Source organism: Echiichthys vipera, assembly GCF_963691815.1.
Source record: "Echiichthys vipera genome assembly, chromosome: 11".
Classification (NCBI taxonomy): domain Eukaryota; kingdom Metazoa; phylum Chordata; class Actinopteri; order Perciformes; family Trachinidae; genus Echiichthys; species Echiichthys vipera.
The window spans coordinates 19,522,954-19,550,589 of NC_139836.1; the positions used below are offsets into that span (position 1 = coordinate 19,522,954).

The window sequence follows — 27,636 nt, forward strand, 5'->3', positions numbered from 1 at the left end:
TCTAACAACCTGCTGTTCACATCCCAATCACCAATTATAGACCAATGGGGCTGTTCTTACATTCCACTACACAGAGAGGATCAGGCTGGTTATAATAGAAGTGTACAGTAGGTCATGTCATGTATAGAAAAAAAGGAACTGCAAGCTGAATACCAGGCTGAATAAAACATGCCTATAGGAACTGTATATAAAGAGGTATTCCTTCATAAAGGTCATGATGAGCTATAGCCTATATGGCACACTAATTCCTACTGGGATATTATGTGTGTATGTTTTTCCTTCCAACAAGGCCAGAATCAGATAGCCTATAATCAATAAAATTCCTATCAACTCCGAGGAAGGAATTCTCCAAGGTACTGAAAAGTGTCCACGAGCCCATCCGGGGGAGGAAACAACGGGACCAGGCAGGGACACACCCGCCGGAGCCCATTGGTACAACGTCACGCGCAGAAACTACCCGAGCGAGTAAGGTATAAATGAATTACAGATGAGAGGAAGAGGAGAGATAGAAAGCTGAGGATGCAGGTTTGGTCCACAACACACAAACCTCAGCCACTCACAGCACACAGCAGGAGCGGCAATACATCTCGGTGAAATCCAACTTCCAGTGGTCTCATTAGCTGAAGACGAGGAGATGCGTCCGCAAAAGCTTTGATTCGACCCCTTTACCTCCTCCTCCTCATCATCCTCCTCTTCCTCCTCCTCCCATCTTTAGCACGGAGCATCCCGCACACCGATTTCACTCCGACGGACAGGCAGACAGACGGATTGACACAAGACTGACACGATGCCTGGATCTCCCCGACATGGGACAGCCGTGGGATTAATAGTGCTGCTGAACGCGCTGCTGCTGGCGACGCAGGCTGCAGAAGGAGTCTTAACGGACCACCTTCTGGTTCAGTTGCATGAGGACGCACAGGATGAGGCGCACCAACTTGCAACACAACATGGGTTCCAGAGTGCCCGAAAGGTAGGGATGCACGGATAGAATTGTCGTGCAAGACTGGCACTCAAGGCTATGTTCCCTTAAGAAAAAACTTTAGTACACTTAATGGTTTATTATTGCAAATCAAAATAGGCTGTTCAGATTACCTGCGGAACATAAACATATTTGGCAACATTTCTATCCATTTCACTAACTATTTAATAGTCAAGCATATACAGTATATAGCAACAAAAGCAGTCCAGCAGAGAACATAATGTGAGGCTCCCCAGGGTTTTATTTTGGTTTGACTTCATTAAGCTACACTTTTGCTTAATTTGATGACGTCATTCCTACTCAAATGCAGGCCCTGGTTAGTCAGTTGACGGTTAGTCTACCTCCTGGGGATTCAAAGCTGTCCAGGCCTAATTCATATATAATTTCAAACCCATCCAATTCCTGTGTCCTTAAGATGATTTTCTCTCATAACATGAATTTGAGGTGTGATCTCATCCTTAGCAAATAATCTCTGTATATGAAGTAATTCAATTCCATAAATGAATGATGATAACCTTATTTAGCTACTTTCAGTTGCTTTGAGTACCTGATTGTTAAAGGGGGTATCATGAAAATTGTACATGAAATTGTGCAACATTTCATTAAAAAAAACACACACCTTTCTCTATCTCTCCCACAGACAGGCTACAAAGTGTATTTAGACTGCATATCATGACATTCGCAGCCTTCCTTGCAGACATGACATTTTACTCACCTGAAACATAGGCCTATTAAATAGCTTGATGCAGCATGCATAACAATATGTCAAAAGACGTAACAAGCCATTTATGGCAGACCAATGGAAATAATTCCCTGACAGTGTGTGTGCCTTGTCACATGTCAAAATAAATGTGTGGGTGAAATTGGCCGGAGCCTTAGCCAGTGAGGCATAGCAGTGAGCAGAAGGGTGTCTGAGCTGCAAGGGATTTTCTTTTCTCCCTCCCCTCCAAAATAAAAAAACAAACCTTGTTTCAATCTGTAACTCATCATATGTGTGTGGGTTTGTGCAGCATCACCGATCCTGTTTCATAGTTCCTTTTCTTGTAAGCACCCACCCCACCCCATCTACTGCCTCCCAGGTTATGTAATCTGCAGCTATATTTGTCTTAATGGGATATGCATCATTAAACAATGTCTATGTTGTTTGAATTATCTTCTATTGTTGCTTAATTAACTAGACCAGGACCCCAGACCTGAGACACACATACAAATGTGAGCACAAAGAGATAGAAGAGAGGAAGATATCTGCAATCAGCCGATATTAAAAAAAAAAAGAGCATTCAATGGATGGGCAGCATTTGTATTTTCTTTTTGTTTTTTAATTTGCATCACATACATGAGCTTTCAGGTATTTTTTGGACAACAATGGTAGAATTAAAGGGCAGTGGAAGATAAGAATAATCCTTGTCCTGCATGAGAATTTCATTTTCACATTCGATCTGACAGGCACATCTGAAAGCATTTATTTTAAGGATTGACCCGTACCCTGGCTGTTACCAAAGCATAAGGAGGTCTCTAATCTGTGCACAGTGCAGAAGGCAAAGCTCTGTATAATGCATTTCATTTCCCTGCCCTTGGGATTTATTATGGTTGATTCCAACACTGTGTTCCAATGCCTTAAAATAGACCCTTGGTGAAAGCCTTCGAATTATTGCTCTTGTTCCCACCTGGAAGATGACCTCCTCTGTTTTTAGTCCTCTATATATTTTGTATTGGCATTTCACACACTTTCTGATCACTGCCTCTGTGTTGCCTCCCATCTCTGCTCTGCTCCTGATCTATCTTCCTCTCTTGTTTTTATTTTTAACCAGCTTCCCTTTGGAGAGGGGCTTTTTCACTTCTATCCTCAGGATACTTCAAAGAGGCGGAGCAAACGCAGTGCCCGCAGCAGACAGCGACTACAAAAAGACCGCAGGGTAAGCATACACACACAGAGATGCACACTGAGAGAAGCGCACTGCGTGTTAACATGGGCCTAGAAGAGCAAGGCTCCCCATTCACTTTGCATGGCAATGGTTTCGAGGCTATAGTGTTCATGCAGAATAGAGCGCAAAATCAGGGATTTACTATTAAAACAAGAAAGATCCATGCATCTAGCTTGCAAAAGTCCTAATATTTATTATAGCCCCTGAAATCACCATCACATGACATCAAACGGCACTATACAGAACTTTCTATAATGAGAAGCCAACATTATGAGGATAGACATTTTATTCAATATAACTAGAGAGACTAAATAAGAACCTGATACAAGTTGATATAGTTACAATCACAAACTAGGGAGTCACTGTAATGAAGAGATGATTGATTTATTCTGATGTTGATGCACATAAATGACACTCTGGATATAGAGTGTGAACTACGTGAGTATTTTCTTTTTTTTTTTAATTATTATTATTATGGTTTACAGATGATGATGATTATGTCAGGAGAACTGGTCCCCTGTCAGTGTCTTATGAGCGTAGCATTCATTATAGCAACTGTCCGGTTGAACACTGATGTCTTGCCAGTAGTTCAACAAGAAATCAACAGGAAATCATTCGTCCCGTCCTCACAGGGCTGGGTACCGAACTTTGATACTTTGAGGCACCGATCAAATTTCCTTTATAATATTAGGTACCCAGAATGCCTTGTCATTCAATACCTAAGAACTAAATCTCATCGGTGTCAGTGGGCCAATAAGCATGCGGCCTTCTTGTACCAAGATCTAATAATACTGGTGATTGGCTGTCTACACGTCGTAGAGATATGCAGAAACACACTATGTTACACACAGAGACGGGCTCAGGTGTGTGTCTGTTGTTGTATTTTGAGAGGCTTAACTACAGTGTGTGTCACATAGATGTAAAGGATCTGAAAAATAAAAATAAAGATTTGTTCTGTAATGTTGTAATGTTATTATGTTGTAATTTAATTTTGTCAAAATAGAATCTTTGTTCAGGAACTTGTACTGTAGTCAAGGTATCAGTATTGGAACAGATATTGAAAAATTTGAACAATACCCAGCCCGAATCTTCACAATGATAATAAAGGACTATTTTCATCCACAAACATATTAATTACATATTATTACATATTAAGAAATCTATTAAAATAACAATCTCACTTATACCTTTATATATCAGTGAATTTTATAGAAAACAAGGTCAGAAGAACACAATTTGTCATAGATAAATAGATACTTATGGTTTGGTATCTATACAGAATATAACTACAAATTAATTTACATTACATTAATTTAGCTAATGCTTTTATCCAAAGGCAAGGCAATTGCTTTAGATAAGGCATTAAAAGGTGATTAAAAACAGTTAACAGGTATAAAATACAAGAGTAAGAGCTACAGTGCAGTGTAAGAAAGAAATAATTATCCGATTTAATGAAACAGAAACTGTATAAATGAAATTAAATAAGCAAAAGCAAAACCGCTCCAAGTGCTCGTTAGAAACAAGAGATATACAGTAATTTAACAGCACTGCAAATATACTGTAATACTAAGCTTCAAGCTCCTTGGTGCTTTCTGACTCTTTTATGTCTTCGAAAATAAAAAAGAAAGAAAATAAAACAACTTATTTTTTTTGCCGTCAGGGCATCTCAAAACCCAGTGGAATGCCACTAATTCAATATCCAGCTCCAATAAGTCCCTATCGCCTTTTGCTGATTGTTTTGATTTTTCCTCCCTAAGTATTGCATTGAATATGTTTCCTTGGTATGTTCCATTTTTATATTTTACCATTTTTGATTATAGGCCTTCCTCTGTAGCATTTTGATAAAACATATACATAAAGTAGACCCAGTTGTCAGTGTAGCAGTGGTGCAGCATTTGCGAAGAAAATTATAAAGTATGGTAAATTATCATAGCATGAGCTATATTGCATTATGCAAAAATGCCAATGGTTTTTAATTTATACACTGTTATAATGTATTTTTGGAACAGTCCAGAACCCAGAGATATTTAATTTACAGTATAAGACAAGGGAAAGCATCTGTGAAGCAGGAACCAGCTAATGTTAGGCATTTTTGCTTGAAAAATGACTTAAATTGGTGAAAACAGTATAGTTGTAGATTTATTTTATGTAGATGACTCATTGAGAAATCGACAAATCTTCTTTGTAACATAAAATATAAACATCTGCTGTGCCTTCATATAAATAAAATAGTTTGGCTGCGTGTTGAGCTCTGTGATTTTAGCTCTGTCCACCGTTGGAGGCGGTGAAAGTGGAGGTCCTGTTGCAGACAATCAACTAACCTCTCTAATTGTGGTTGTGAGAGGTGCTAATGAAAATAAATGTGAGCCACTCCACAGAGCTAATACAGCTAATGGAAGAGAGACAGCACGGACATGGGCAGGTCTAACGTTCCAGATGCTAGGTTTTAATCAGATGCTTGACATGCCCATATGCAACACTGCAGTTATTGATTTCTGTGCATCTCTGGAATGGATGAGGTCAGCTCGTCTGATTTAATGTTGCCTGTTTATCATTCTGAAGTGTCTTCCCCCCATGTTTCAAGGCCATGCAGCGGACATATTTCAGTTTTACACTTGCAGTTTTGTCACAAATTAAATTAACTACTTTTGTTGCATCTGAACATTTATGCAAATGAAAATAGTATTTTGAATGTTGAAAAAGAGTCTGACCTTTTCTAGTAGTATGTTATCTTTATTTATTTAATTAATTTATTCATTAAACACTTATTAAATGTACTTGCATGTCTAACTAGAGATCACACCAGCTGCAACAAATCAGACCAGGGGCCTAAAGACGGGGGGTTGAGGGTGGGGGGTGGGACCGTGCTTGGACAACACCCATCTTAGAAACTTGACTTTCCTTTTTGAGCTCCACTACACAACCTGTAATATTTTGGGACTGCATCTTGCAGGGTTATTAGGCCAGATGCGTAAAGAGGGGTGGCCTAGGCCCCCTCCTTACCTCCTACCCCCCTACTTCCAGAGCCCTTTCTCGGACCCCACCCATCTTCGACCTCAACCCTCAATTTCATTTCCACTACACATCTGTAAAGTTTTGTCACTCCTTCTTGCAGGGTTGGGACGCTATCGCAGCGGGAAAAAAATCTGTCCATAGACAGACAGAAAAACCTGGCAAAACACTCAAAACTGCCCCTATCATATTTCCTATTACAATAGGTGTCACCAGGTCCATATTTTACCATGATGACACACGCACACACAGAGAAAACAAACAATACTACCTTTGCTGTCATAGCATGTAATTAAGCAGCAGCCCTGAATGAAGTGTAGAGTGTACTGGATGGATTTTGTAGTGTCCCAGGAGCGCTGTCCTTTGTTGGACTCTATTAGTGGAGCATGTTGACCCACTTCTGACTCACCCACTAGCTTTTCCTTGTATTGCTCTTCATCTTTCCTTGTCCTCTCTTGTCCTTATACATCTCATGTCCCACATTGATTTCAAATGAGACGGCCTCAGCCTCACATCCGTGCCTTCACCCTGTCCTGTCCATCCATTCATTCATCCGTGGTTCCTCCCTCCCATCATTTTTAAGGCATACTAGGAAGTAGGTGTGAAATAAATAGGTGGAAAGTAGAATAAATCTTTGTGAACGAGCAGCATCCCCTGACCCTGAAAGACACATGCCTGGGAAAGCCTAGAGGAAAATGAGGACAATGAGAAAGGGGAGAGGGGGGCACAGCTCTTTGATTTGAAGTGAACTGGAGCGTTGTGAGTTGTGAGCAGGCAGTGGGCAAAGGTGGAGAGATGGTGGTGCATGGGCACTGTTTGATGTTGTGAGTGTATGACAGAACGACATGCAGTCTCAAGGGAAATACCAACTCGACTGCCAAGTGATGGAATAAATTGATGATGGACGGATAGAAGGGGTGGGAGCAGTTTCCCCCCTTAATGTGAATGAAATTATGCAAATGTAATGTAACATGTGGCGTGTTTAAAAATAATCCAGCATCATCGTTTTAAAAATCCTCCATGATAGATGATAAAACATGCAAAGTGATTTCATTTTATTTTCAGAACTGACTTGTCGTTTAAATGACTTACTGATGTGTTGATTTACAGTGTGTGTGTGTGTCTCCTGATTGCTCAGAGTGTGCCATAAAAGAAATATCTGGATGAATAGGCGTTGGCCATTTTAAAAGGCCATCTTAAGTGCTGCTGTGCTCTCTTATCTGCGGTGGTAAACACAGCGGACAATGCCTGTTTCTCTCAGTCACACTAGAGTGAATTTGCTTACGGTAAGCACCGGAGGAACATAAAGCCACATGGACCTGGATCAAAATGTAGCTTTGACACTATGTTAAAAAAAAAGAAGAAGTAAGATTAGCATCAATAAATAGAATTAAATTAATATTTGTCAGTCAAATATTTAAGATTTGTAGTGTTCATTTTATATAAAGAATGTCCCGTTTTCACTCTTTCCAGTACATCTACACACAAAGAGACAGAAATTACCTCAACCTTCACAACGAATAATTATCCTTGAGACCATGGTGACAAACAGATTGTTGGTAATACATTTCAAATTGAGAGCTCCATTTCAGGCTTGGTTGAGGTACTGCCAGACTCTATCTGATAGGTTAAATGACTCATGCTCCCTTTACCTCTCCTTAACCTTTTCAGTGTTTCCAAATGTGTGAAAGTGTCTTTGTGTATTTGGTGAATATTTGGATGCAATTTCAAATTAGAACGGCTGAATTGATTGGCTACCTTTGGTTGCTACTTCTGAAATGAGATGAAGGCAGTGAAATATTGGGAGTGTATTGTTGCCTTGATTTCTGAATGTAGCACAAATGAAAATACAACACCATTGTCAAATACACCCAACAATTTTGATGACAGCTGCCGGCTAATCAAGCAAAATTTCAAGACATTTCTCCCCATCATTTTTGTCCTCTGTCCTCTGTTATCTTCTACTGCTTGATAAATGGTGTTGTGGCAGCTTTCATTGAGCATTTAATCCGAAACACAGCTGTTCATCAGCCTGCGAGTGTCTTTGATGATTCAAAGAAATATATAATTGCTGTGGCTTTTTTGTTCAAAATGTACTGAGAGGGGGGGGAAACTCCATCTCTTGTGTGGCAGCAGGTGAGTTTGAGAGCCTTGGCTCCAGCTGCAGCCCCTCTGATTAGGAGGAATATAATAGCCCCTTTGATTTACATGATGTTCTGCCTTCATGGTACAGTAGAGCACAGCTGGGTCTGCTGATTTCCTATGAGCAGCACACGCCTACAACTCATCCGTCATAACACATTCTATCTCTAGTTTATGTTCCCACACAAGCACTGTTGTGCACCTGGACTTCATTTTGCTCGTTGTATGATCATTTTAAAAGAGGTTGTGTGAGATGATTGCTTTTTGCCTTCCTTCACAGGTGAAGAATGTCTTTGAGCAGGATGGTTTTAGTCGTCAGAAGCGAGGCTACAGAGATATCAATGATATTGAAGTCAACATGAGTGACCCTTTATTCACCAAACAGTGGTATCTGGTGAGTAATCAGCCAAGCAGCTGTCTTCAAGACGCCTGACCTTCAGCACCAACCCACATCCTTCCACCTTAATTACTCAGTGGCCAGGCATATTCCCCCCTACTTTCTGAATTAGCATTGTTATTCATTCTTAATTTAGCCTTGCCAATATTGTCCATGTCATCTCATTGCTGCATTCATGCCACCCAGTTTCCTCCCCTCTTGTTTACCCTAACTGGCAAGCATGACTTTTTAGCTTGCTGTCACTCATCTCACATATCTTATCACTGACATTTACTTCCACCTTCACTCTCCCGCCCCCCAAGCAGTCCTTATCCACAGCCTCCCCTTCCCACACACATCCTCCGCATTGACTAATTTTCTAATGGCGGCTCACCTGGGTGCCATGAGTCATGGATGTTCTCCATATTGTCTGAGTGATTAGATAAACACAGGCCAAGCAGACGGGACCCCTGGGCTGGATCTTAATGTGGCTGAAGCTTGGCAACTGGGCTACACAGGCAAAGGAGTTACCATCGCAATCATGGACGACGGTGAGTGTGAAGTGCTGTTGTATCTTACCCTTGAGCAATTTCTGAAAACACTCAATTATACCTGCATATAGTCACCATACTGACTTAATTAATTACTTTGTTCACATTTGTTTAAAGGAGCTGTGCTCGACATTCAGACCCTTAATTTAGCAGCAAACAAATATTTGCTATGTAAAGAACTGAGCAGAGAATAAAGTCACTCTCCCTCTGTATTGTAATTTGAGATTCTCTGTTTTTTATTTGTATAGCCGTCCGCCCTCTTGTGCATGATAGTATATGTGGCTGTGACAAATCATCAGTATTTCACGTATTGGGGAAAAGTCTGTGAGATGTGTGGAGGCAATCCCAGCCCATGTTTTTTTTAAATTCATAATACAATGAATAGTAAGAAAAGGTTTATCTCCAGAATATGTATGGGCACCACTGAATAGCTGGTATAAACAATATGTAGTTGCAGATTGATTTGTCAGTCTCTGTTTAAGGTGATTCACTAAATGAAATTGTGATGTAATATAGTACATAACATAAGTTACATGTCACTGGGCCATGAAAGTATGTACCTACAAATGGCAAAACTTTCCAACGTACTCATTTTTTGAGATTAAACCAAATATTACGTTAATGAGTTATTTTTCAACATCACTGCGTGTTTTGTTAAGTTTTTATTTCTGAGTAATTAGTGTTACTGTATCCCTGGTAAAATGTTTAAGAGTTTTAACCAGATGTGGTGCATTTGTGAATGCAGGGCCTCTTCCTATTTAATGGTAATTTTCTTTTTGTACTCTCCTTTTGGACTTTATATTCTGAGACCATTTCATTTCACCTTTTTTTAAGAACATGCTGATGGCAATGTTATGATAACTTACATATTTAAGAAGAGTAGTAAATCATATTGCTGGGAAGTCATTTTCTGTCGATCAAATCATTATTAACTTTTACATAATTGTTTCAGTTATCTGTTGTACTGTTATTGTTGTTTAATTAAGAACAAAACTAAATAAATAAGACACTTTGGGGAAATAGCAATGAGACACACTATCCTCTGTAAAGCACTCCCTCTAAGGCTTAATTATATCACTGATTTACGTCCGAATCACATTTCAGGCATTGACTATCTTCATCCAGACCTGCAATCAAATTATGTGAGTACCCCAGTGTTATTGAATTTCATATTTTCTTTAATTTCTTTGAAGTGCTGTTAATAAGTGAACCAGGGGTTCAGGTGGTGGATTGCATGGGCATTATGTGATGTGCCATTGGCAGTGACAGGCGCTTTCCGCGTTGCCTTCATGGCTGCCGAGTCTCCTTGTATTCCTGGAGGACGCAGAGACAGGCAGCCGGCCAGCCAAGCTGTTTAATGCTAATGCACACTGCACTGTGGCAGGCACAATGGCAGGCCGATCTGTCACAAGCAGAGATAATGCCAGGGTAGTTGGCGCTGCATAATGTGATGCTCTATCTCCAGAATACTGATAAAACCTTAAAGGACAAGTGGGATTGCTAAATGAAACGCAAAAGGAAATGCAGAAGTCTTAGTTTGATTTGACTATCAAATGTGCAGTTTTGTCAGTGTACATTGTGCCATCGTCTTGAATCCAGGATGTTCAAATGTAAACCTTCTTGGGAAACTCAGGTATTGCCAAAAGAGTGAGTCATAGTGCTTGAATGGCCTCAAAACAGTCCCTTTTAAACTATATAATTTGTAATTATACAATTATACAACATAAACAATTATATCCACACTTTTTGATTTGAGTACTTATCTCACCTATTTGTTGATACATTGTTACCAAGACGTATCAAAGATTGCATCAGAACAGTCTGTTTTGTTTTTCTGCCTCAGCTCATGTGCACACTATGTGATCCTTTTAAATGTGGTTTGCATAAGTGTTGTCTTTTTTAACGTTATGTATGTCTGTACACTTAACACTATTTTTGCCTGCCTTTGGATGTGTCTTGCCTGTGAACAGAAATGAGTCTTGGCCCAAAAATAACACTGAGCCTCGACTGGGGTGATGCAGGAGCATGCTCTACTGGATTGATGGATCATGCTGTGCATAGATCTTTAGTGTGTTTGTGTGAGCGTGTAAGCGTGTAAGCGTGTGTGTGAGCGGGAGAGAGAGAGAGAGAGAGAAAGAGAGAGAGAGAGAGAGAGAGAGAGAGAGAGAGAGAGAGAGAGAGAGAGAGAGAGAGACTGTATGTAATCCTGTTTTGTTACCATTGTCATGGTGTTTCACAGACCTACAAAGAGCTTGTAGCATCAGCTGACTAAAAACATAAAGAAATGATAAAATGTCATCCATCTTTCAGTTGGATTTGAATTGATTGCATGGTTATAGATATGGAGAGTATACGCTTATCTGCTTTGGACGGAAGTTAGTTTATGCAAGTTTGCTCTTGCTTTTGAAGGTTTCCCATGATGATGATCATGCTGTAAGAGCTCATAAGATTTGGATATGGTGGGTTAATGTGAGATTATGTGTGTACTGACTCCTGAGATAAGACATTTCTAATTTGATAGTTCAATTTCATGGCAAATTTACCTCCAAATGCCATCAGTACTTTAATATGATTTCTGCATAAATATATATTTTTTACCTTTATTTATTCAGGAGAAGAACACTGAGAGCATTGCTCTCTTCACACATTTAAATTCACACCTGGAAACTGCCCAGTAAAACCACAGTCAGATTTGCTGCCCACTGAGCGGTTTGGGGGGCTCAAGGGCACCTCAGTGGTGGTAATGAGGGGAGAGGCAAGCACTGCTTATTCACTTTGCCCACCTGGATCTATCCTGCCGGTCCCAGGAATTGAATGGACGACACTTCACTCACAAACTCGCTTCTCTAAACTGTCGTGTTGTGTCTGGCTAGTACAATATTTGGAAGTATTTCTAAATAACAGCAGCATTGATCAGTGGATGAGCAGAGGTGTTCTATTGGATTTTGTATCCCTTCTGTAGAATAGAATATGTTGTTGCAAGCATTATTAAATACTGGGAAGTTACCATGACAACATGTTATGATGTCACATTACCATCAAGTTGATCTCATTTGTCGCTTTTGTTTGAATTTGTATGAGAAATGGAGAGAGGTATTTAGAGAGAGAAAAAGCGAGAGTGTGTATAAAATCATCTTGAAGAGATACTAACAGATTTGTAGTGCTTGGGGTGTCATCACACACTGTGACGGAAGTGGCTTTAGATAATGTTCACAACCATTTTTTAAGTAGAGGGACTGTTACCATCTTCATTCTGTGCTTGGACCTTGTGAAATAGTTTCTTTCATCTTTGACTTTAAAGCATCTTGCAAAGGACTTTCCGGTAAAGCCACATTATACAGCAATCCTAGATTATAGATTAGGTTATCGGTACCAAATGAACTATTGAAATAAGCCATGCTAACATAATGATAACATGATAAATGGCCCTAAGAGGGATATGGCAGAGACTGATGAGGATGTCCTCACTCCCCTTCATTATCAACATATAGTAATAAATCAGCAATAAAACAACATGACAGGATTTACTTGGATCCTTTACTCAAGCAAAAGCATCAGTACAACAATGTAAAAGTAAAATTTCTAAATTCAAAATCCTGCTTAAATTAAAGTTCAGATAATAGCAGCCATATTTACTCTATAATATAGAAAAGAGGCCTCTGTGAATGATATATGCTTATATATGACATTATTTGTTTTACAGATGCATTGAAGCATAAGTAGCATTTTGTTTGCTACAGTTTTAATCACTTTACATACAGTCTGCTGTGGCTCAGGAGGACATGTCGAAGTTTCCAAGATAATGAACCCCAAATGGCTCCTAAAGGCTATGCCATCGGTGTATGAATGATTACTAAATAAGGTCCTGATGAGCAAGTGACACTTTGCATGGTAGCCTCTGCCATCAGTATGTGAATGTGTGCGTTAATTGGTGAATGCAGAGTGTACCATCAAATGCTTTGAGTTGTTGGAAGGCTACAAAGGTGCTATATGAATGCAAATCCCATTTGCCATTTGCCGTACAGTTAGGTAGTTCATAGATCCCAACCTAGGGGTCTTTGGGAGGGAAATAAAAGAAAAACAAAGTTCTCACTCATAGACATCAACTAGATACTTCTAAGATCACAAGCTAAAAGGGTTTGGGACCACTAGTATAATCTTTAGCACTGTTTTGCATTTTTAAACATATTAAGTCTTTTATGTAAAACCTAAACCCAGTTCTCCAATAAATGTAGTGGAGCAAAGTGTACAATAAAAGTACATTACCTAGTTATTTTCCATTAATTCCATTCCAAACACCTTACTTTATCTGAGTGAATTGAAATAAAAATGGGGAAAACTAGCCTCCGCTACATCAGCAAAGAGTCATTGCTCTCTCAAGTACTATTCGCTCTGAGGACGGAGAACAACCTGGGCAGGGTTGCTGGGGAAAGGTGAGGTGGCCGAGACTAGGCACAATCCATTATTCTGACCACGGTTGCTCACAGGACACCAGAGGAAGAACAGGGTCTGATTGATAGCAGAAGATATGAGCATGAGAAGCACAGCAAGTAACTCATTGACATGCCCCTGTGTCATTTACTACCGGGGCTCAGCACTTTTCACTCCATTTAATGAAAAGAAAAAAAGCACACTCCTGCTCCTGACGTAAGCATAAAACCTGTTTGGGAGCAGCATGTTCTTCCTTCACAAATGCTCTCTCTGTGAATAATGATTACATTGTCAATTCAATTCTTAGATTTTTCACATCCCAAACCAGCTTCACTGCTGTTGTTGTGTCACCAACGTTTTTTTATTGCAATCACAAATGAGAGAAATAGTTAAGATGACATTTACCTTTCTATTTATCATCACATCACATCAAACAATCACAGAAGAATGAACCTCAACCCAAGTCGCCGTAAGCATTGCTACTTTCCTTTAGTCACTTACTCCACGCGGTGATAATTAGGGTGTTCTCCATTGGGTTAGTAAGCTTTTGCCGTTTTCCTTTCTCTTCGTCGCTGACTGAGTCATCTCATCTAAATGTCAGCCAGCAGAGCTGTCAGGCCCGAGCTTGGAAATGGCCCCCAAAAGTGATCTGGTGTGTTCAGTTCTATGGCTCATGAACATGGCTGTGGCTTTTCCATAGTCATGACCACACAAAGCACCTGTTAGTGGGTTACAGGGCACTCCAAGTGACATGAGTGATGGGTAAAGGAGAGATTGCAGCAGAAAGAGCAGAGTGTGTTAAAGAAAGAGCAATACGCGTGGGACTTTCCCTGTTGAATCTTGAATCCAACATTGTGTGTGTGTGTGTGTGTGTTTGTGTGTGTGTGTGTGTGGGTGTGTGTGTGTGTGTGTGTGTGTGTGTGTCTTCAGACATGACTATTCTGGTAATTATCTTGACTGCATTAATGTCTCTCTGGAAGATGCGTGTCTCCTGCGTCTTGTTTCTACTGCTTTTCCGCTGCTGTTCGTTCTGATCCTATTACTTTTAGCCATGTGGAATTAATTGATGGCAGTGATTGGGCCATTATATTCTCAGTTTGAATTCCCCACTGTGACCACACATTATTCTAGTATCGACACATAATAAAAATTTGGTCTCAAAATCAGTTTTAGCAAAACACTACCTTGCAAAAACCTCACTCAGGCACGAATCACGTTCACATGTCACGCGAAAATCCATCATGTCAAGCTTTAAGTCATGCGTTTGTGTTTCGACTAGTGATCATTTGGTGGGATGAGCTACTGTCAGTTGAGGGAGGTATTAAATCCACACAGAGTATACAAACTAGGTATTACCATGTGGTTATTTCATATAAGCTATTTATTGAGTTAACAGAGAACATGCTACATATTGTATATATATTTATCAAGATAACTAGGAAGCCATATTTTGGAAAACCCCAGATAAGCAGGCCGTGATAAGGTCAGCACTTCACCATGACATGTTCCTCTCTGCTTTCTCTGATTTGTTTTTCTGTCTCGATGTTGTTGTTTTTGTAAATGCATCAATTTGGTACTTTCAGAACGCCGATGCCAGCTATGACTTCAGCAGTAATGACCCGTTCCCATTTCCACGCTACACAGACGACTGGTTCAACAGGTAAAGCTCACCCAGCCGACCAATGTTTATACACACAGCAGAGTGTGCTTTTTATATGCACGTGTGTGTTTTTGTGTTTTTGACTGCACATGTGTGCTCTCCGTGTAATCTGGCAGCTCTCCTATTGATTTTCTCTTCACATAGTTCCATTAAGGCATTATGGTGTGGCATTAACAGAGCTGTTGTCTAACTCAACACAATAGAAAACATAATACCTTTTTTATCCACTCACTTGGAGGAGATAAGGTATATAAAGGAGGGCTAGTACAAGTCTACCCTCTTCTCAGGGTCGCAGTGTTCACAGTGGCGACCTTCTGTCTGATAAAGCCTTATCTGCCTCCCATCTCATAATCACACCGGGTGATCCGCTGTCATTGCAAAACACATGTCAAAGAGAGGAACAAAGAGGAATATATTCTTTCTCCTCCTTCACCATGCCTCCGTCAGCTCAGATGTATCAGTGTATGCATCTGTGTGTGGGAGAGAAGGGCGTATTTGGGTTTGCCAGTGTAGTTGCTGACTATCGGGCACAATTCGCTGGCTAATCAGCTGGTTGTTATAAATAGCTGCCTGTCGGTAGCAAAGCATGCTGGGAGATTGGGATTGACTCTCTGCAGTGTCTCGGTTGGGAGTGGAGGGATGGAGAGATAGACATAGATCACATGGTGCACACAAAACACTGATATGTGCAAAGATATCAGTTACAAGTAAAACCAAAAAAAAACAAGGGGTTGTATTTAATCTGGGAAATCTTATCTCAGATTTAACCCACAATTGTATCTTTTGTAAATTCATATACATTCATGCAAATCCTTTAAAGTTTATTCTTTGCTTTTTGCTATCACCAGTCATGGCACACGATGTGCTGGAGAGGTGTCTGCTGCGGCCAACAACAACATCTGCGGTGTGGGAGTTGCCTACAACTCTAAGGTGGCAGGTGTGTGTGTGTCGTATTCTAGCTGCAGTTTGGACAGCAAGATGAATGACAATGAGCAGTCAGTGATGTTAGCAAATAACATTTCTGACAATAGTATGATGAAAGGTTCTATAGGACGATTGAGTCCATATGCATCAATATAGGCTATTGTGGGAAAAAATAGATAGAATAGCATTACTGCAAATTACTGCTGAGGTCAGTTAGAGTTCACATAGCAACAGGACAACACAATCCTGACAGCTCCATGTTTCCATTTCATATAGATTTTTATTGAAATTTGTTCTAGGACTGATAGCAGAAATAAGGCAATGAGTATTGACTTGTTTTCTTGCTACTGTTAAGGGTTAAGATGCTATATATTTGCTGTATCGTAGTGTCTTGACAGTACAGATATTGTAAACCTTACCATCTGGTAATGGTTTTATAAATCACCCATTTATAGCTAGCTAAACTCCACTGTCTTCTGGCAGCAGTAACAATAGGGTACACCAATAGCAGCCATAATTTTAATGTCAGATTCATATGGATATGTTGCTTTTTCAGGTATCAGGATGTTGGATCAGCCCTTTATGACTGACATTATTGAGGCATCTTCCATCAGCCACATGCCCCAGGTAATTGACATCTACAGTGCCAGCTGGGGACCAACCGATGACGGAAAGACGGTGGATGGACCCAGAGAGCTCACGCTGCAGGCTATGGCTGACGGCGTCAACAAGGTAGGGCAACGTCATCTGTGCAGAGGGCTTCATGATAATGTGCCAAATAGAAACTGGTGGCTTGTAATGATCTTTTTCACTTGTATTAGCCTTTACAATGGCTGTTTGATTTTCTATTGATTGCAATTAATTATTGATGAAAAAATGCAAACCAAATTACCCCATGGGGACAGTACAGCTCTACTCTACTGTAAACTACTATGAATATAAAGTTTAAACAAGTCTTCACACCGAAGTTGCCCTGCTCTGATACTGATCCAACAATTCAAATACAGCAGCCTAGTCAGGATCCCAATTTTTTAACGTGTAGGGTAGGTTTAGGCAACAAAACTACTTGGTTAAGTTTAGAAAAAGATCATAGTTAGGGTTGACATATACACGTTTGTAACATAACTTACGCATGTGCCGATAGTTAAATAAGTTATGGACTTGGCTGAAGGCTGGTGCGTCATGTTCAGATGCTAAATGGTGCCTTCTGTGTCTGTATCAGATGCTGAGGACCATTGACCAAACTGCCATATGCGATGAGTTGGGAGTGAAAACGGGCTGACTGATCTTACAAATAGCATCCCAAATGCCTTATACAACTTTTTACCCAACAAAAATATTGTTCTTATTAATTAACAGTCTTCCCACAGAGAAGTCAGATTGGAGTTTCAGGGCATCGGAAGCTGATTAGGCATTCTGGTCTTGCTCAAGGACACTTCAGCAAGGTGAAAACTTTCCAAAGGCTTAAACAAAGGCCCTCTGGTTGGAGGGCAGTCATCTTTGACACACACCCACACACACACACATACACACACACACACAGAGGTGCCACGCTAACAATGCCACTGCCAATTACTTGCTTGATTAATCATCATGTACCATGTGCAGGCAGGTGTGGGTTGCTCTGAAATGACCTGTCTCAGGCAGGGCAGCTGAGTAGGAGCAAAGCTGACTGTAATATCTCCTCATATAAACACAGCAAATCAAGCAGCCACTCTGCGATCTGCCTCTTATATTCTAATTTTCATTTATATAAGCTACTGTGTAGGCTAAACATGATGTGCACTGTGCAAAAATGGGAAACATTTAAGAAGCACATTGTGTTATATTAAAAACTGAGTCAGACAGTGGCTTCAAGTCTGCATCTTAAACATAACTGTGCAGTTTTGCAAATTGCTGATAATGGAAATAAATTACATTGGGTGCTGTGCAAAATCAAAGCACTTTGTTTGGAATGTGCAGGAGACAGAAGGCAGAAGGCCTGAAGGTTATAGGTAAGCTCAAGGATGCTCAAATCTGTCTTTGCAATTCAAATAAAGAGCGACAGAAATAAGCACCATAAAAGGAAAGACATTCCTATCCTCCTCCACTCGATCTTTTGTTCTGTGGGAAAACTGCCGGCCTTTTGTAACAACAGGCGCAGCATTTGCATGGAGCCACAGTCAGTTGTTCCATGTTTCAAGGCACTCAAAGCAACAAAGATGCAATGTTTTGTTTTTAAATGTACAGAATGAATTATGCTCCATTGCAAAAAGAAAGTACAGAAAGAACATAGATTCTCATACTTTGATGTAATGCCTTTTCACCTGCTGTAACCAAAAAGACATAGCTCTGTTTGCTCAACATGCTCTTGAGTCTCTATCTTATCTTCCACACTTGAGAATTCTTCTTTAAGGCATTGATGTTCATGTTCATGTATTGTGGTTCAAGATGCAAGACAATCAGGTTTTTGTCATCAGCTACAGAATAATCCGAGAAACTCGGGGCTTATTCAGAAATAACAGACTGTAGATGCCTTGATTGATTAATCCGAATCTAATATTCAACAAAGCTGTGTAATAAAGCAATATTAAAGCTAAGTAATAAAGCTTTTATTGTCCATCCATCCACCTTCAACCACTAGTCCCTATCATATTTTTTATTTTGTTGTTGTATACCAATAGTTTAATGGCTTTACTCACTCAGTGGGATTGCACTTTGTTGAAAAAGAATAACATAAGCAATGTATTGTTTACATGCATAAAAATATGCACAGAATAGAAGAATAGTACAAATTAAAAATTTCTTTTACAGAGATGAATCACCATTTAAAAGACAAAAAACCTTATATCCACCCAGCAGACACACATAGCACACAGTAGCTCACACAGTAGCTCACTGACATGGATTGTAGTTAGTGAGCATGTCAGAGATGTAAGTCCAGTAGTGTGATGATAATGTTGTTTTAGGGGCGCAGAGGAAAAGGCAGCATCTACGTGTGGGCATCAGGAGATGGTGGTAGCTATGATGACTGCAACTGTGATGGCTATGCCTCAAGTATGTGGACAATCTCCATCAACTCAGCCATAAATGATGGACGCACCGCCCTGTACGATGAGAGTTGTTCCTCCACCCTGGCATCCACATTCAGCAATGGACGCAAGAGGAACCCAGAGGCTGGCGTTGTGAGTGTGTTTGTGTTTAAGCATGTTTTTGACATTCTATGTCCGCTGAAGTTGCATCTTTCAGTATTTGTTGTAAATGTGCACTTTTAGCATTCAAAGATGACTCAATAATTGAACTGTAAATAGCTTCTTTTCAGTTGGCCCACATACACTGTATCCTAGGCTTTTCAGGAGATTGGATGAGACCAGGGATAGAGCTTAAGAAGCTGTTATGCTGTAATTGCTTGCTCGTTGTGAAAAATGGAGGTTCAGGTGGAGGAATAGCACTTTTGTGATTACCTCCCTGGACATCCAGATGCACAATTTTGCCGTAGATGCCCAGAGCAGCCTCCATAACATGTTGAAGCAAAGTGGATGTGTGGTTAAGAGAAATAGGACAATGTTTTTATGGACTCTTTTATTATAATTTATTGTTAGAAAATATTGTTACCATCACAAGGGAAACCATTTTCAAAGACTTAATTTCCAACAAATTGCTTTACTCTAAGTGTTTTTCCCCTATATAAGTGAAAAGAAAAGAAACTAAGTGGTCAAGTGAATCTAGGGACCTTAGCATACACAAATGGGCTATCACTGTAACTGCATTATGGCTATTTGAACATTTACTTGGAACATTGTGTCATCAGTGGGTGTTTGTTAAAAAAAAGGAATGGATGAGTAAAAAATAAAAAAGACAGAGAGCACGGCATCTTAAAAAAAAACCCAAAGAAATCTAAGTCAAAAGCAATTGAACTTGGTTATTTGTCTAGGAAGATGTTTCACCTCTCATCTAAGAGGCATCATCAGGCTGGGACTGGTCCAGGGTGTACACAAGGCCAATAATGTCACTGGAACCCTTTATGCTCTAAGTGCCAACGACCGTGATTGGAGTGACAGTCGTTGGTGGGAAGTTGGTTTCAACTTTGTTAGTGCTCTACTGGGTTATAACGACAGTCATTGGAGTCACAGGAGGCCATTGTGAACAGTTGTTCTTGGAGGTTAGATTGTTGAATCTCCTGGGAAAGGATGAAAGGGCAGCATTGTATATTGGAGATAAGTGGTGTCTGTTTAAATGGCTTCTTTTACTCCTCTTTCAAACCATCGTCCATTGTTAGATTGTTGTCCTCAAAGGAGTTGGCTTTCTCCTTGAGATGTAAGTGGACAGCAGAGTCCAGACCTGAGGAGTTTGCTCTCCTGTGTTGGACCATGCGTTTATGCAGTTGTTGTTTAGTTTTCTCCAATGTAGAGATCTTTGCATTCCTTGTTGCATTGGACTGAATCTTTGAAAAGAGAGACAGCTGAAAGTCATAGAGGCTCACCTCCTTTTTTTGAGGATACATTCCTGACGGGGATGTTGAGTACAATCATAACAATGACCTGGACAAATGAGAACATTCACAGGTTTAGTAAAAGGAATGCTCTTGTATCTTAGCATGCACACACTGAGAATGTAGCCCAGAACTCTAGTCTATACCATAGATGTGTCTAAAAATAATTTGCCAGTGTACAAAGGCAGCAGTGTTTGTGTTTGTGATTATGCAAATCACCTTTGGCTGTTGACAGAGCCACAGATCTTCCCTAGGGTTCCCCTCTAATTTCAGTCAATCTGTTATCATTTCTAATTAAGCATCAAATTAAAAAATTAAATGCTTATTCAGTAAACAAAACTTGATTGCTTTTGTCTGTATTTAACAGTCAAGCCAATGCACACTCTGGACTTCTCTTTATTCTTTTCTATCTTTGTTCTTAAACCTATATATAAACGTATATTAATAGAAATAAATATAAACTGAAAATGGTTTCTGGGAAAATTGTGTATTGAATGTGGCTCAGGGACAATACAACAATGGAGATGGTGGGAGAGGTTCATAAAAGGGGGCTATGTATTTTTTTTCTCTTTTGTGGAAAATAGGGTATTGTTTTGGGGTGAGAAGAGGCGAGTGTTCAATGACTTAACGATCCTGTGATTGTGTTGTTTCAGGCCACCACAGACCTGTATGGAAACTGCACGCTGCGTCACTCTGGAACATCAGCAGCAGCTCCAGAGGCAGCTGGTGTCTTTGCTCTAGCAATTGAGGCGAAGTGTGTACTCTACTAATTACTTATTAATTGAATATACTGTCTGTATAAAACATTATTATGTTACATATTTGATTCCTCTCCGCTAAAGAAAGCACTGGTCAGAAGTTAAAATTTTACAATGACATGCTTTCAACCATTAGTTTTTGAAAATATTTTATTTCAAGCTTTGCTGTTTATATGCAATTCATTTATGAGCTGCAAATTACAACTCTGAAATTTTATATGGCATTGATGCCTTTGACTTCCTTTGTCAATCTCCATCCTCAGATGCTTTGTTCTTATTTTCTCTGTGTCTCAACTCTTCTTGAGTTCATATCTGCAATTTTCACAGAGTCGCATATTTATCATAACCACAAGATGAATAAAAGGCAAAACAGGCTTATTTTGTCGCCCACAAAGTACATACTCGTGTGTGCTTGTCTCAAGGACACAAATCATATTTGAAGCAGTGGTCTTTATATCTCAATACAAGGGTAGAAAAATACAGTTTATATACTGTTAAGATGGGTTCAGTGCTTATGTTTTATTTATTACTTGCTATGTGCATGTGGCAGAGTGACTGGAATGATAAAAACACACTGCACTACTCTGATGATCTCAACTTTCACATTAGGTTAATGGTGATACCAAAGCTTCTATTATTCATGTTTACAAGAAAGCGTAATTTGTGGCATATTAACACTGCAGTACAAGAGTTTATTTTATAATTCTTGTGAATTCAGAGCAGATTTGTCCCTGTGGATCTGAAAATAATTGAAAACATATGCCACGTAAGTAAATCTGCCCACACATAATTAAACTAAAAGAGAAAATATATATAAAACCTGGAGAATTGCTACTTCTCAAATCCCAGTGGAGATCCTTCTCAGACGCTTCATTTTTCACATTAAAGGCTGACGAAATTCTGCTGCCATTAGCTGACACCAGTTAGTGGAGTTGAGTAAAGAAACATTGTTTGCTTTGCACACACAATAATGATGTTGCTGTTGGGAGGAGCGGATGCTTACCCCGTTCGACGGCAAATAACCCATGAGGCTGTTAGCACAACTGCACGGCCTTTTTACTGCCCAAACACTTGAACCAACGGTAAGAGTCAGTGAGTCAGCCAGAACAAAGCTGTCACTACACACAGCTGAGATAATGGAGGCAGACCCATAGTTATGTTTAGATAAATGAAAGCACATCATTAACGCAAAACTATAAATCAGAAATGTTTTAATATTCATCACTAGATTTTTCTTTCCTGCTATTGTGCTAACTAGTTTTAACTTACAGTATTGCCTCTCTATCCTTCCTTTATCCCCCTGCCTCTGTGCTATGCACTCTGGTGGCTGTTTGCCGCCCTCAGTCCTGACCTGACATGGAGAGACATGCAGCACCTGTCAGTCCTGACCTCAAAGAGGAACCAGCTCCATGACGAGGTCCACCAGTGGAGGAGGAATGGAGTGGGTCTCGAATTCAACCACCTGTTTGGATATGGTGTTCTGGATGCTGGCGGCATGGTGAAAATGGCCAAAGAATGGAAAACTGTGCCCGAGCGTTTCCACTGTGTAGCCGGATCCATTCAGGAGATCCAGTGAGTCACATTTCTAATAATCTTTAGGGTTTTCTATGCTATACTCACTGCATGTTACATGTGCACACTACGTTTTACACCACACTACAATTTCAAACTGTGCCCACCAAGATTCTACAAGGAAAACACTGCTGAGCACAAGAGACACACTCATCTAATTACAGAGTAATCCCAATAAGGCCTGATTCAATAAAACATCTGTGATAGGAGTGTCCACTTCATAACCCTGTAATATTTAGATTAGCCGCTCAGTCTGTCAGTTGGTGCTGTTGATTTATAATGACATCGACTGATGTTCTGAGATGCACTGTTTGTTAATAAATGCATTACTCTTTTTACATCGGAATTGGATTTTCTGGATGAAACAGATTAGGGTCAAGATTCCTAACAGAATTGTTGAAATTATGTTGAAAATATCATGCAAAATTCGTCATTCATATTTTCTTTTAAATGTATAAATACACAGGTACTGCTCACTAAATTAAAGGAGCATCACCTTTAATTAGTGCAGTAGAGGCGGTCAGAGAGCAGCAATAGGCACGGGAGCACGTAGATGTTCTACTGTGTTACACAATATGATTTCACCTTTTTTCAGTAAACGCTTTAAATTTGATTACATCTTCTGTCATTCGCGTCGGACTAAAGCCTGCTGTGGCTTACTTTGACATTTACATCTTGTGTTTTCTTGTCTTGATTGAAAGTTGAAATAGAAGATTTTCTTTTTTCAGTCTGATGAAAAAAAAAAAAAGAAACCATGAATTCATTTAAAATCCCCCTGTGCTCAAATATTGCTTGGATTTCACTCGGATGTTTCGCCCTTCAGTGCAGAATGATGTATGTGCAAAGGTTTTCTGTACCTACCTTAAAGCGAGACTATGTAACTAACGAGAAGAAATAATACGTTCTCCTTATTACACATGAGAACTTTAATTCATAAGAAATAAAACACAATTGATCCTGAGTGACCTATAGCTTACGATGGCAGATCTTAGCTAATATTACCAAACTTTAAGTAGCTGTTTGATGTACATTACTGAGTTAGTTAGCTGACTGTCCTCGTGTTTAGCACTGTTATAGTAGCATTTTAGCTCAATGGTAACAATAGGTTAGCATTTAGCTTTATAATATAATTGTCATTTGTAGCCGCAGTAGCTGCTGTTCAGCTAAAGAAACATGCAAGCTGCTGGTACATCCGCTGTTTCTAGAAGACAATGCGTCCTGACTTTTGGTTGTAAATTCCATTAAAATTACTTACAGATATTTCTCATGAGCTATAATGTCTGCTACTGCTATCCCGCCTGTAAGTAGATTGGTGTTTTGATAGCAGTCCATCTGACCTCTGCTTTGGAGGGGATCCATAGCATTTCCCCAATTCTTCTTTCATTCTTCCACTCACATTAAGTAGTATGTCCTTTCGTGTCACTCGTCTCCATCCACAGGCTTGCTGTCACTTTCTTCTCTGTGCTTCCTGTCATCCTTTCCTTTCCACTTTCACCTTCTCTTCCTCTCTCTCTCCTGTCCCCCTCTGCACGACTCAGAAGGGCTCTGCTCTCCATCCGTTCATCACATCCTGAGGCTTTGAGCTCCCATGTGTGATGCCTGGTGGTTTCCTGTGGCTAGCCCTCTTATTTGCTCTAATTAGAGCCCCACAAATGGGCCCAGCATGGAATGCCATGCCACACTGTCAATTAGACTGACTGACAGCCAGGAGGGGATTCCAGGTGGAGGTGTTCATTTATGTAGATGTGTGTGTGACCTGACACTGAGCTTTCACAGCCATTGTGAAAGTGTCAATGTGTGGGTGAAGATAAAAAAAGCAGCCTGAATGTGGTATGTCTGTGTGCTTTTTGCCACAATCAACACCTTATATCCCTTATTTTAGTCTCTAATCAGTGCTACGCAGACGATGCCGTCACTACAACATGGTGTGAAAGTGTGCCTTTGGTTTTGTTTGTATGTGCCTACCTTGAGTACAGTGTCAGAATTAAAAAGGAGCATACAAATGAATGGATGAGCCCTAAAACAGAGGAGAGGGTGAATACAGGTATATTCAGACAGACAGTATTAGATAATAAGATATGGTAATGATGATAACATAATGTGTCTCTTAAACACTAAAGCATTGCAAAATGAATCTGCATGTCTGAGCATGTTATTTTCCCTTTAAATATTTGAAAGAGTATGAGGGAGAAATATCAGCACCACAGGGCTTCCACTATTGTGGTAGAGATATAATTACAAAGAGCTCACCTCTGATGATAATGTAACACCAGAGAGAAAAAAACAATAAACACCAACATAGCCATGCTCGTTGATCTGATAGCTGCTCCGGCTGACTGTGGCTTACTTAGCTAGAGGAGAAGTTCTCATTATCAGTGGAGCTGGTACACAGTGCCCCACTGTGCTGTGGGGTTGTGTTTAATCTACACTGGTCTGGCCCTTCAGAGGCATCCCTCTCCCTGCTCTATGACCGACTTCTGTAATTACTCTGGCACATTATCTGATGGGAACTGTGCACCTGCTGTGCACAAAATCATTTTGGAGGTCAAAAGTGAGATCTGAACATATTCACTCCCAGATACGCACAGTGGTACATTCTAATGAATTATTAATAGTAATTAGATATAATTACAATTTTAATGATAATGAAGATAAAATGAAGTTAATAGTGAATTTCTAGTTTGTAAAATAACTTTGACTCTTTGTACTTTCTGTACACTCTGTATTTCTCTTTGAAACACCCCACTGTGAATTGTTCTGTTTTTCTGGGAATAGTAATTCGCTTCATCAGCCCTTAGCAGATCACTGCGGCACTCACCTCTCTGTGCTCAGTAGAGTGCCCTATTAATCATTTTTCAAACTGAGTGCTGTTCCACACCTCCCTCTCACTCGGTTTCTTTGTCTTGTCCCTGTTCCCTTCACTCCAAGCCCCACCCCCACTTCCCACCGCCTGCGATGCAGCCCCGACATCTAATATTGTTATTAAGCCTCCTCAAAGCCTTCAGCCACCACCCCTGCCCTGCTGTGTTCGTACTCTTTCTTTCCATCGCCCAAAGAGAGCACCAGGATGTCTTCCCTACCACACAGCAACAATAATACCAAGACCAGGTGGTTTTACACACTGCTCTGAATAAATCCATCACGACAAAAAGAAAAAGGATCTCCTAACGCACTGCAAGAGAGCTTTAATTCAGAGATGGTCCAGTACATTCCATTTTACACATATAGTTTATTGATAAAAAGGCCTCAGATTTACAGTTGGTTATATATTACACACTTTTCCATCTCATAGGCAGTAAAATATTGCTCATTGTTTAAACTTTTGATTATGGTAAAATGACTGTTTCTAATTGATAATTCAAACAGTAACTCATTTGTAACACATTTACACTGTTTCTTTTCTCAGTTTTATATTTGTTATGATGGGATATTTTATAGTTTAAACAGTTAATTTGATTTACTTATAATGCAAAGTACTTAAATGGAACATTTTTTGCCCATTTTCAGGTTCATACTTGCATTTTGGGTTTCAACTAGATAGACATGTTTAAATCCTTTAATGTTCAAAAAACACTTTATTTATCCTATAACTATATATCACATACCTGTATTCACCCTCTGTCTGAAATGCTCTATTGGCACCTGTCCTATAAAAAAGCCCAATGTCTGATTGGTCAGCGTTTCCAGGTCTTCTACATCTGCATTCCCCACATCTCTGCACCCTCACAGCCAGAGAATGACTGTAATGGCGCTGTGGCAGCACTTTCTATATATATATATAAACTATATATACAGCATATATACAGTATATATAGTATAGTTTGTGTGATATCACAACCGTACAGAAGTTCAGGTTTAAAAAAAGTCTCGCTTCCTTTTCTTGGAAACTAGGTCAAGTTCTTCATTCACTGGGGCATTCAAAGGAGAGTCGGGCAGGCTATAGGCATACTGAAAGACTAAATTAATTATTTCACTTCCTCTGTCAGTCTTAGCTGCAGGGATGCCCAGAGCCATCTCATCATGTTCCGTCCACATGTTACTAATTTTTAACACTGATATTGAACTTTTCTCTGTCTTCCATCCACACAGATTTAACTTTCTCCTATCTCTCCTTCTCCAGTAAAATCCAGTCTGGAAACAAACTGGTACTGGCTATCACCACTGAAGCCTGTCAGGGGAAGGACAACTTTGTCCGGTACCTGGAGCACGTTCAGGCAGTGGTCACTGTCAACGCAAGCCGCCGCGGCGACCTCAACATCAACATGACCTCGCCCATGGGCACAAAGTCCATCCTGCTGAGTAGAAGGCCCCGTGACGATGACTCCAAGGTGGGCTTCGACAAGTGGCCCTTCATGACCACCCACACCTGGGGCGAGGATCCTCGTGGAACCTGGGTCCTTGAGGTCGGCTTTCAGGGCGAGGAGCCACAGCGTGGAGCCCTGAAGGAGTGGACTCTCATGCTGCATGGAACACAAAGTGCCCCTTACATAGACCAGATAGTGCGTGATTATCAGTCCAAACTTGCTATGTCCAAAAAGGAGGAGCTGGAGGAGGAGCTGGATGAGGCTGTCGAGAGAAGTCTGAAGAGCTTGTTGAGTAAAAACAACTAAATATCCATCTGCATGTTGCCAACTCTTTCACTTTCTCTTATCTTTCCCCCTATCTGCAATCTCACTCTTCTCTAAATCTCCTCAGTTCTTCTCAGTATCTCACCATCCTCCCCTCTGTCTACCTCTTTTCCCCTCGTCACTCTGCTTTTTGTTATCAAGTGTTTCAATTAGCCCCCAGCCTTCAATGAATGTTTCTTGTAATCCGATCATGATAAAAGTGTAACC

General features: G+C 40.1%; 1 protein-coding gene across 1 annotated transcript; it reads left to right on the plus strand.

Annotated features, from left to right (window-relative positions):
- The first annotated feature begins 574 nt into the window (after window positions 1–574).
- On the plus strand, window positions 575–27,613 carry pcsk2 (proprotein convertase subtilisin/kexin type 2). The gene is made up of 12 exons (XM_083922759.1): window positions 575–970; window positions 2,791–2,895; window positions 8,339–8,452; window positions 8,877–8,985; window positions 10,090–10,127; window positions 15,000–15,076; window positions 15,925–16,013; window positions 16,557–16,732; window positions 18,949–19,164; window positions 21,125–21,225; window positions 22,574–22,801; window positions 26,922–27,613. Exons 1-12 carry the CDS (start codon window positions 788–790, stop codon window positions 27,409–27,411), a joined length of 1,926 nt encoding a protein of 641 aa, XP_083778885.1. The 5' UTR covers window positions 575–787; the 3' UTR covers window positions 27,412–27,613.
- Window positions 27,614–27,636: the final 23 nt, after the last annotated feature.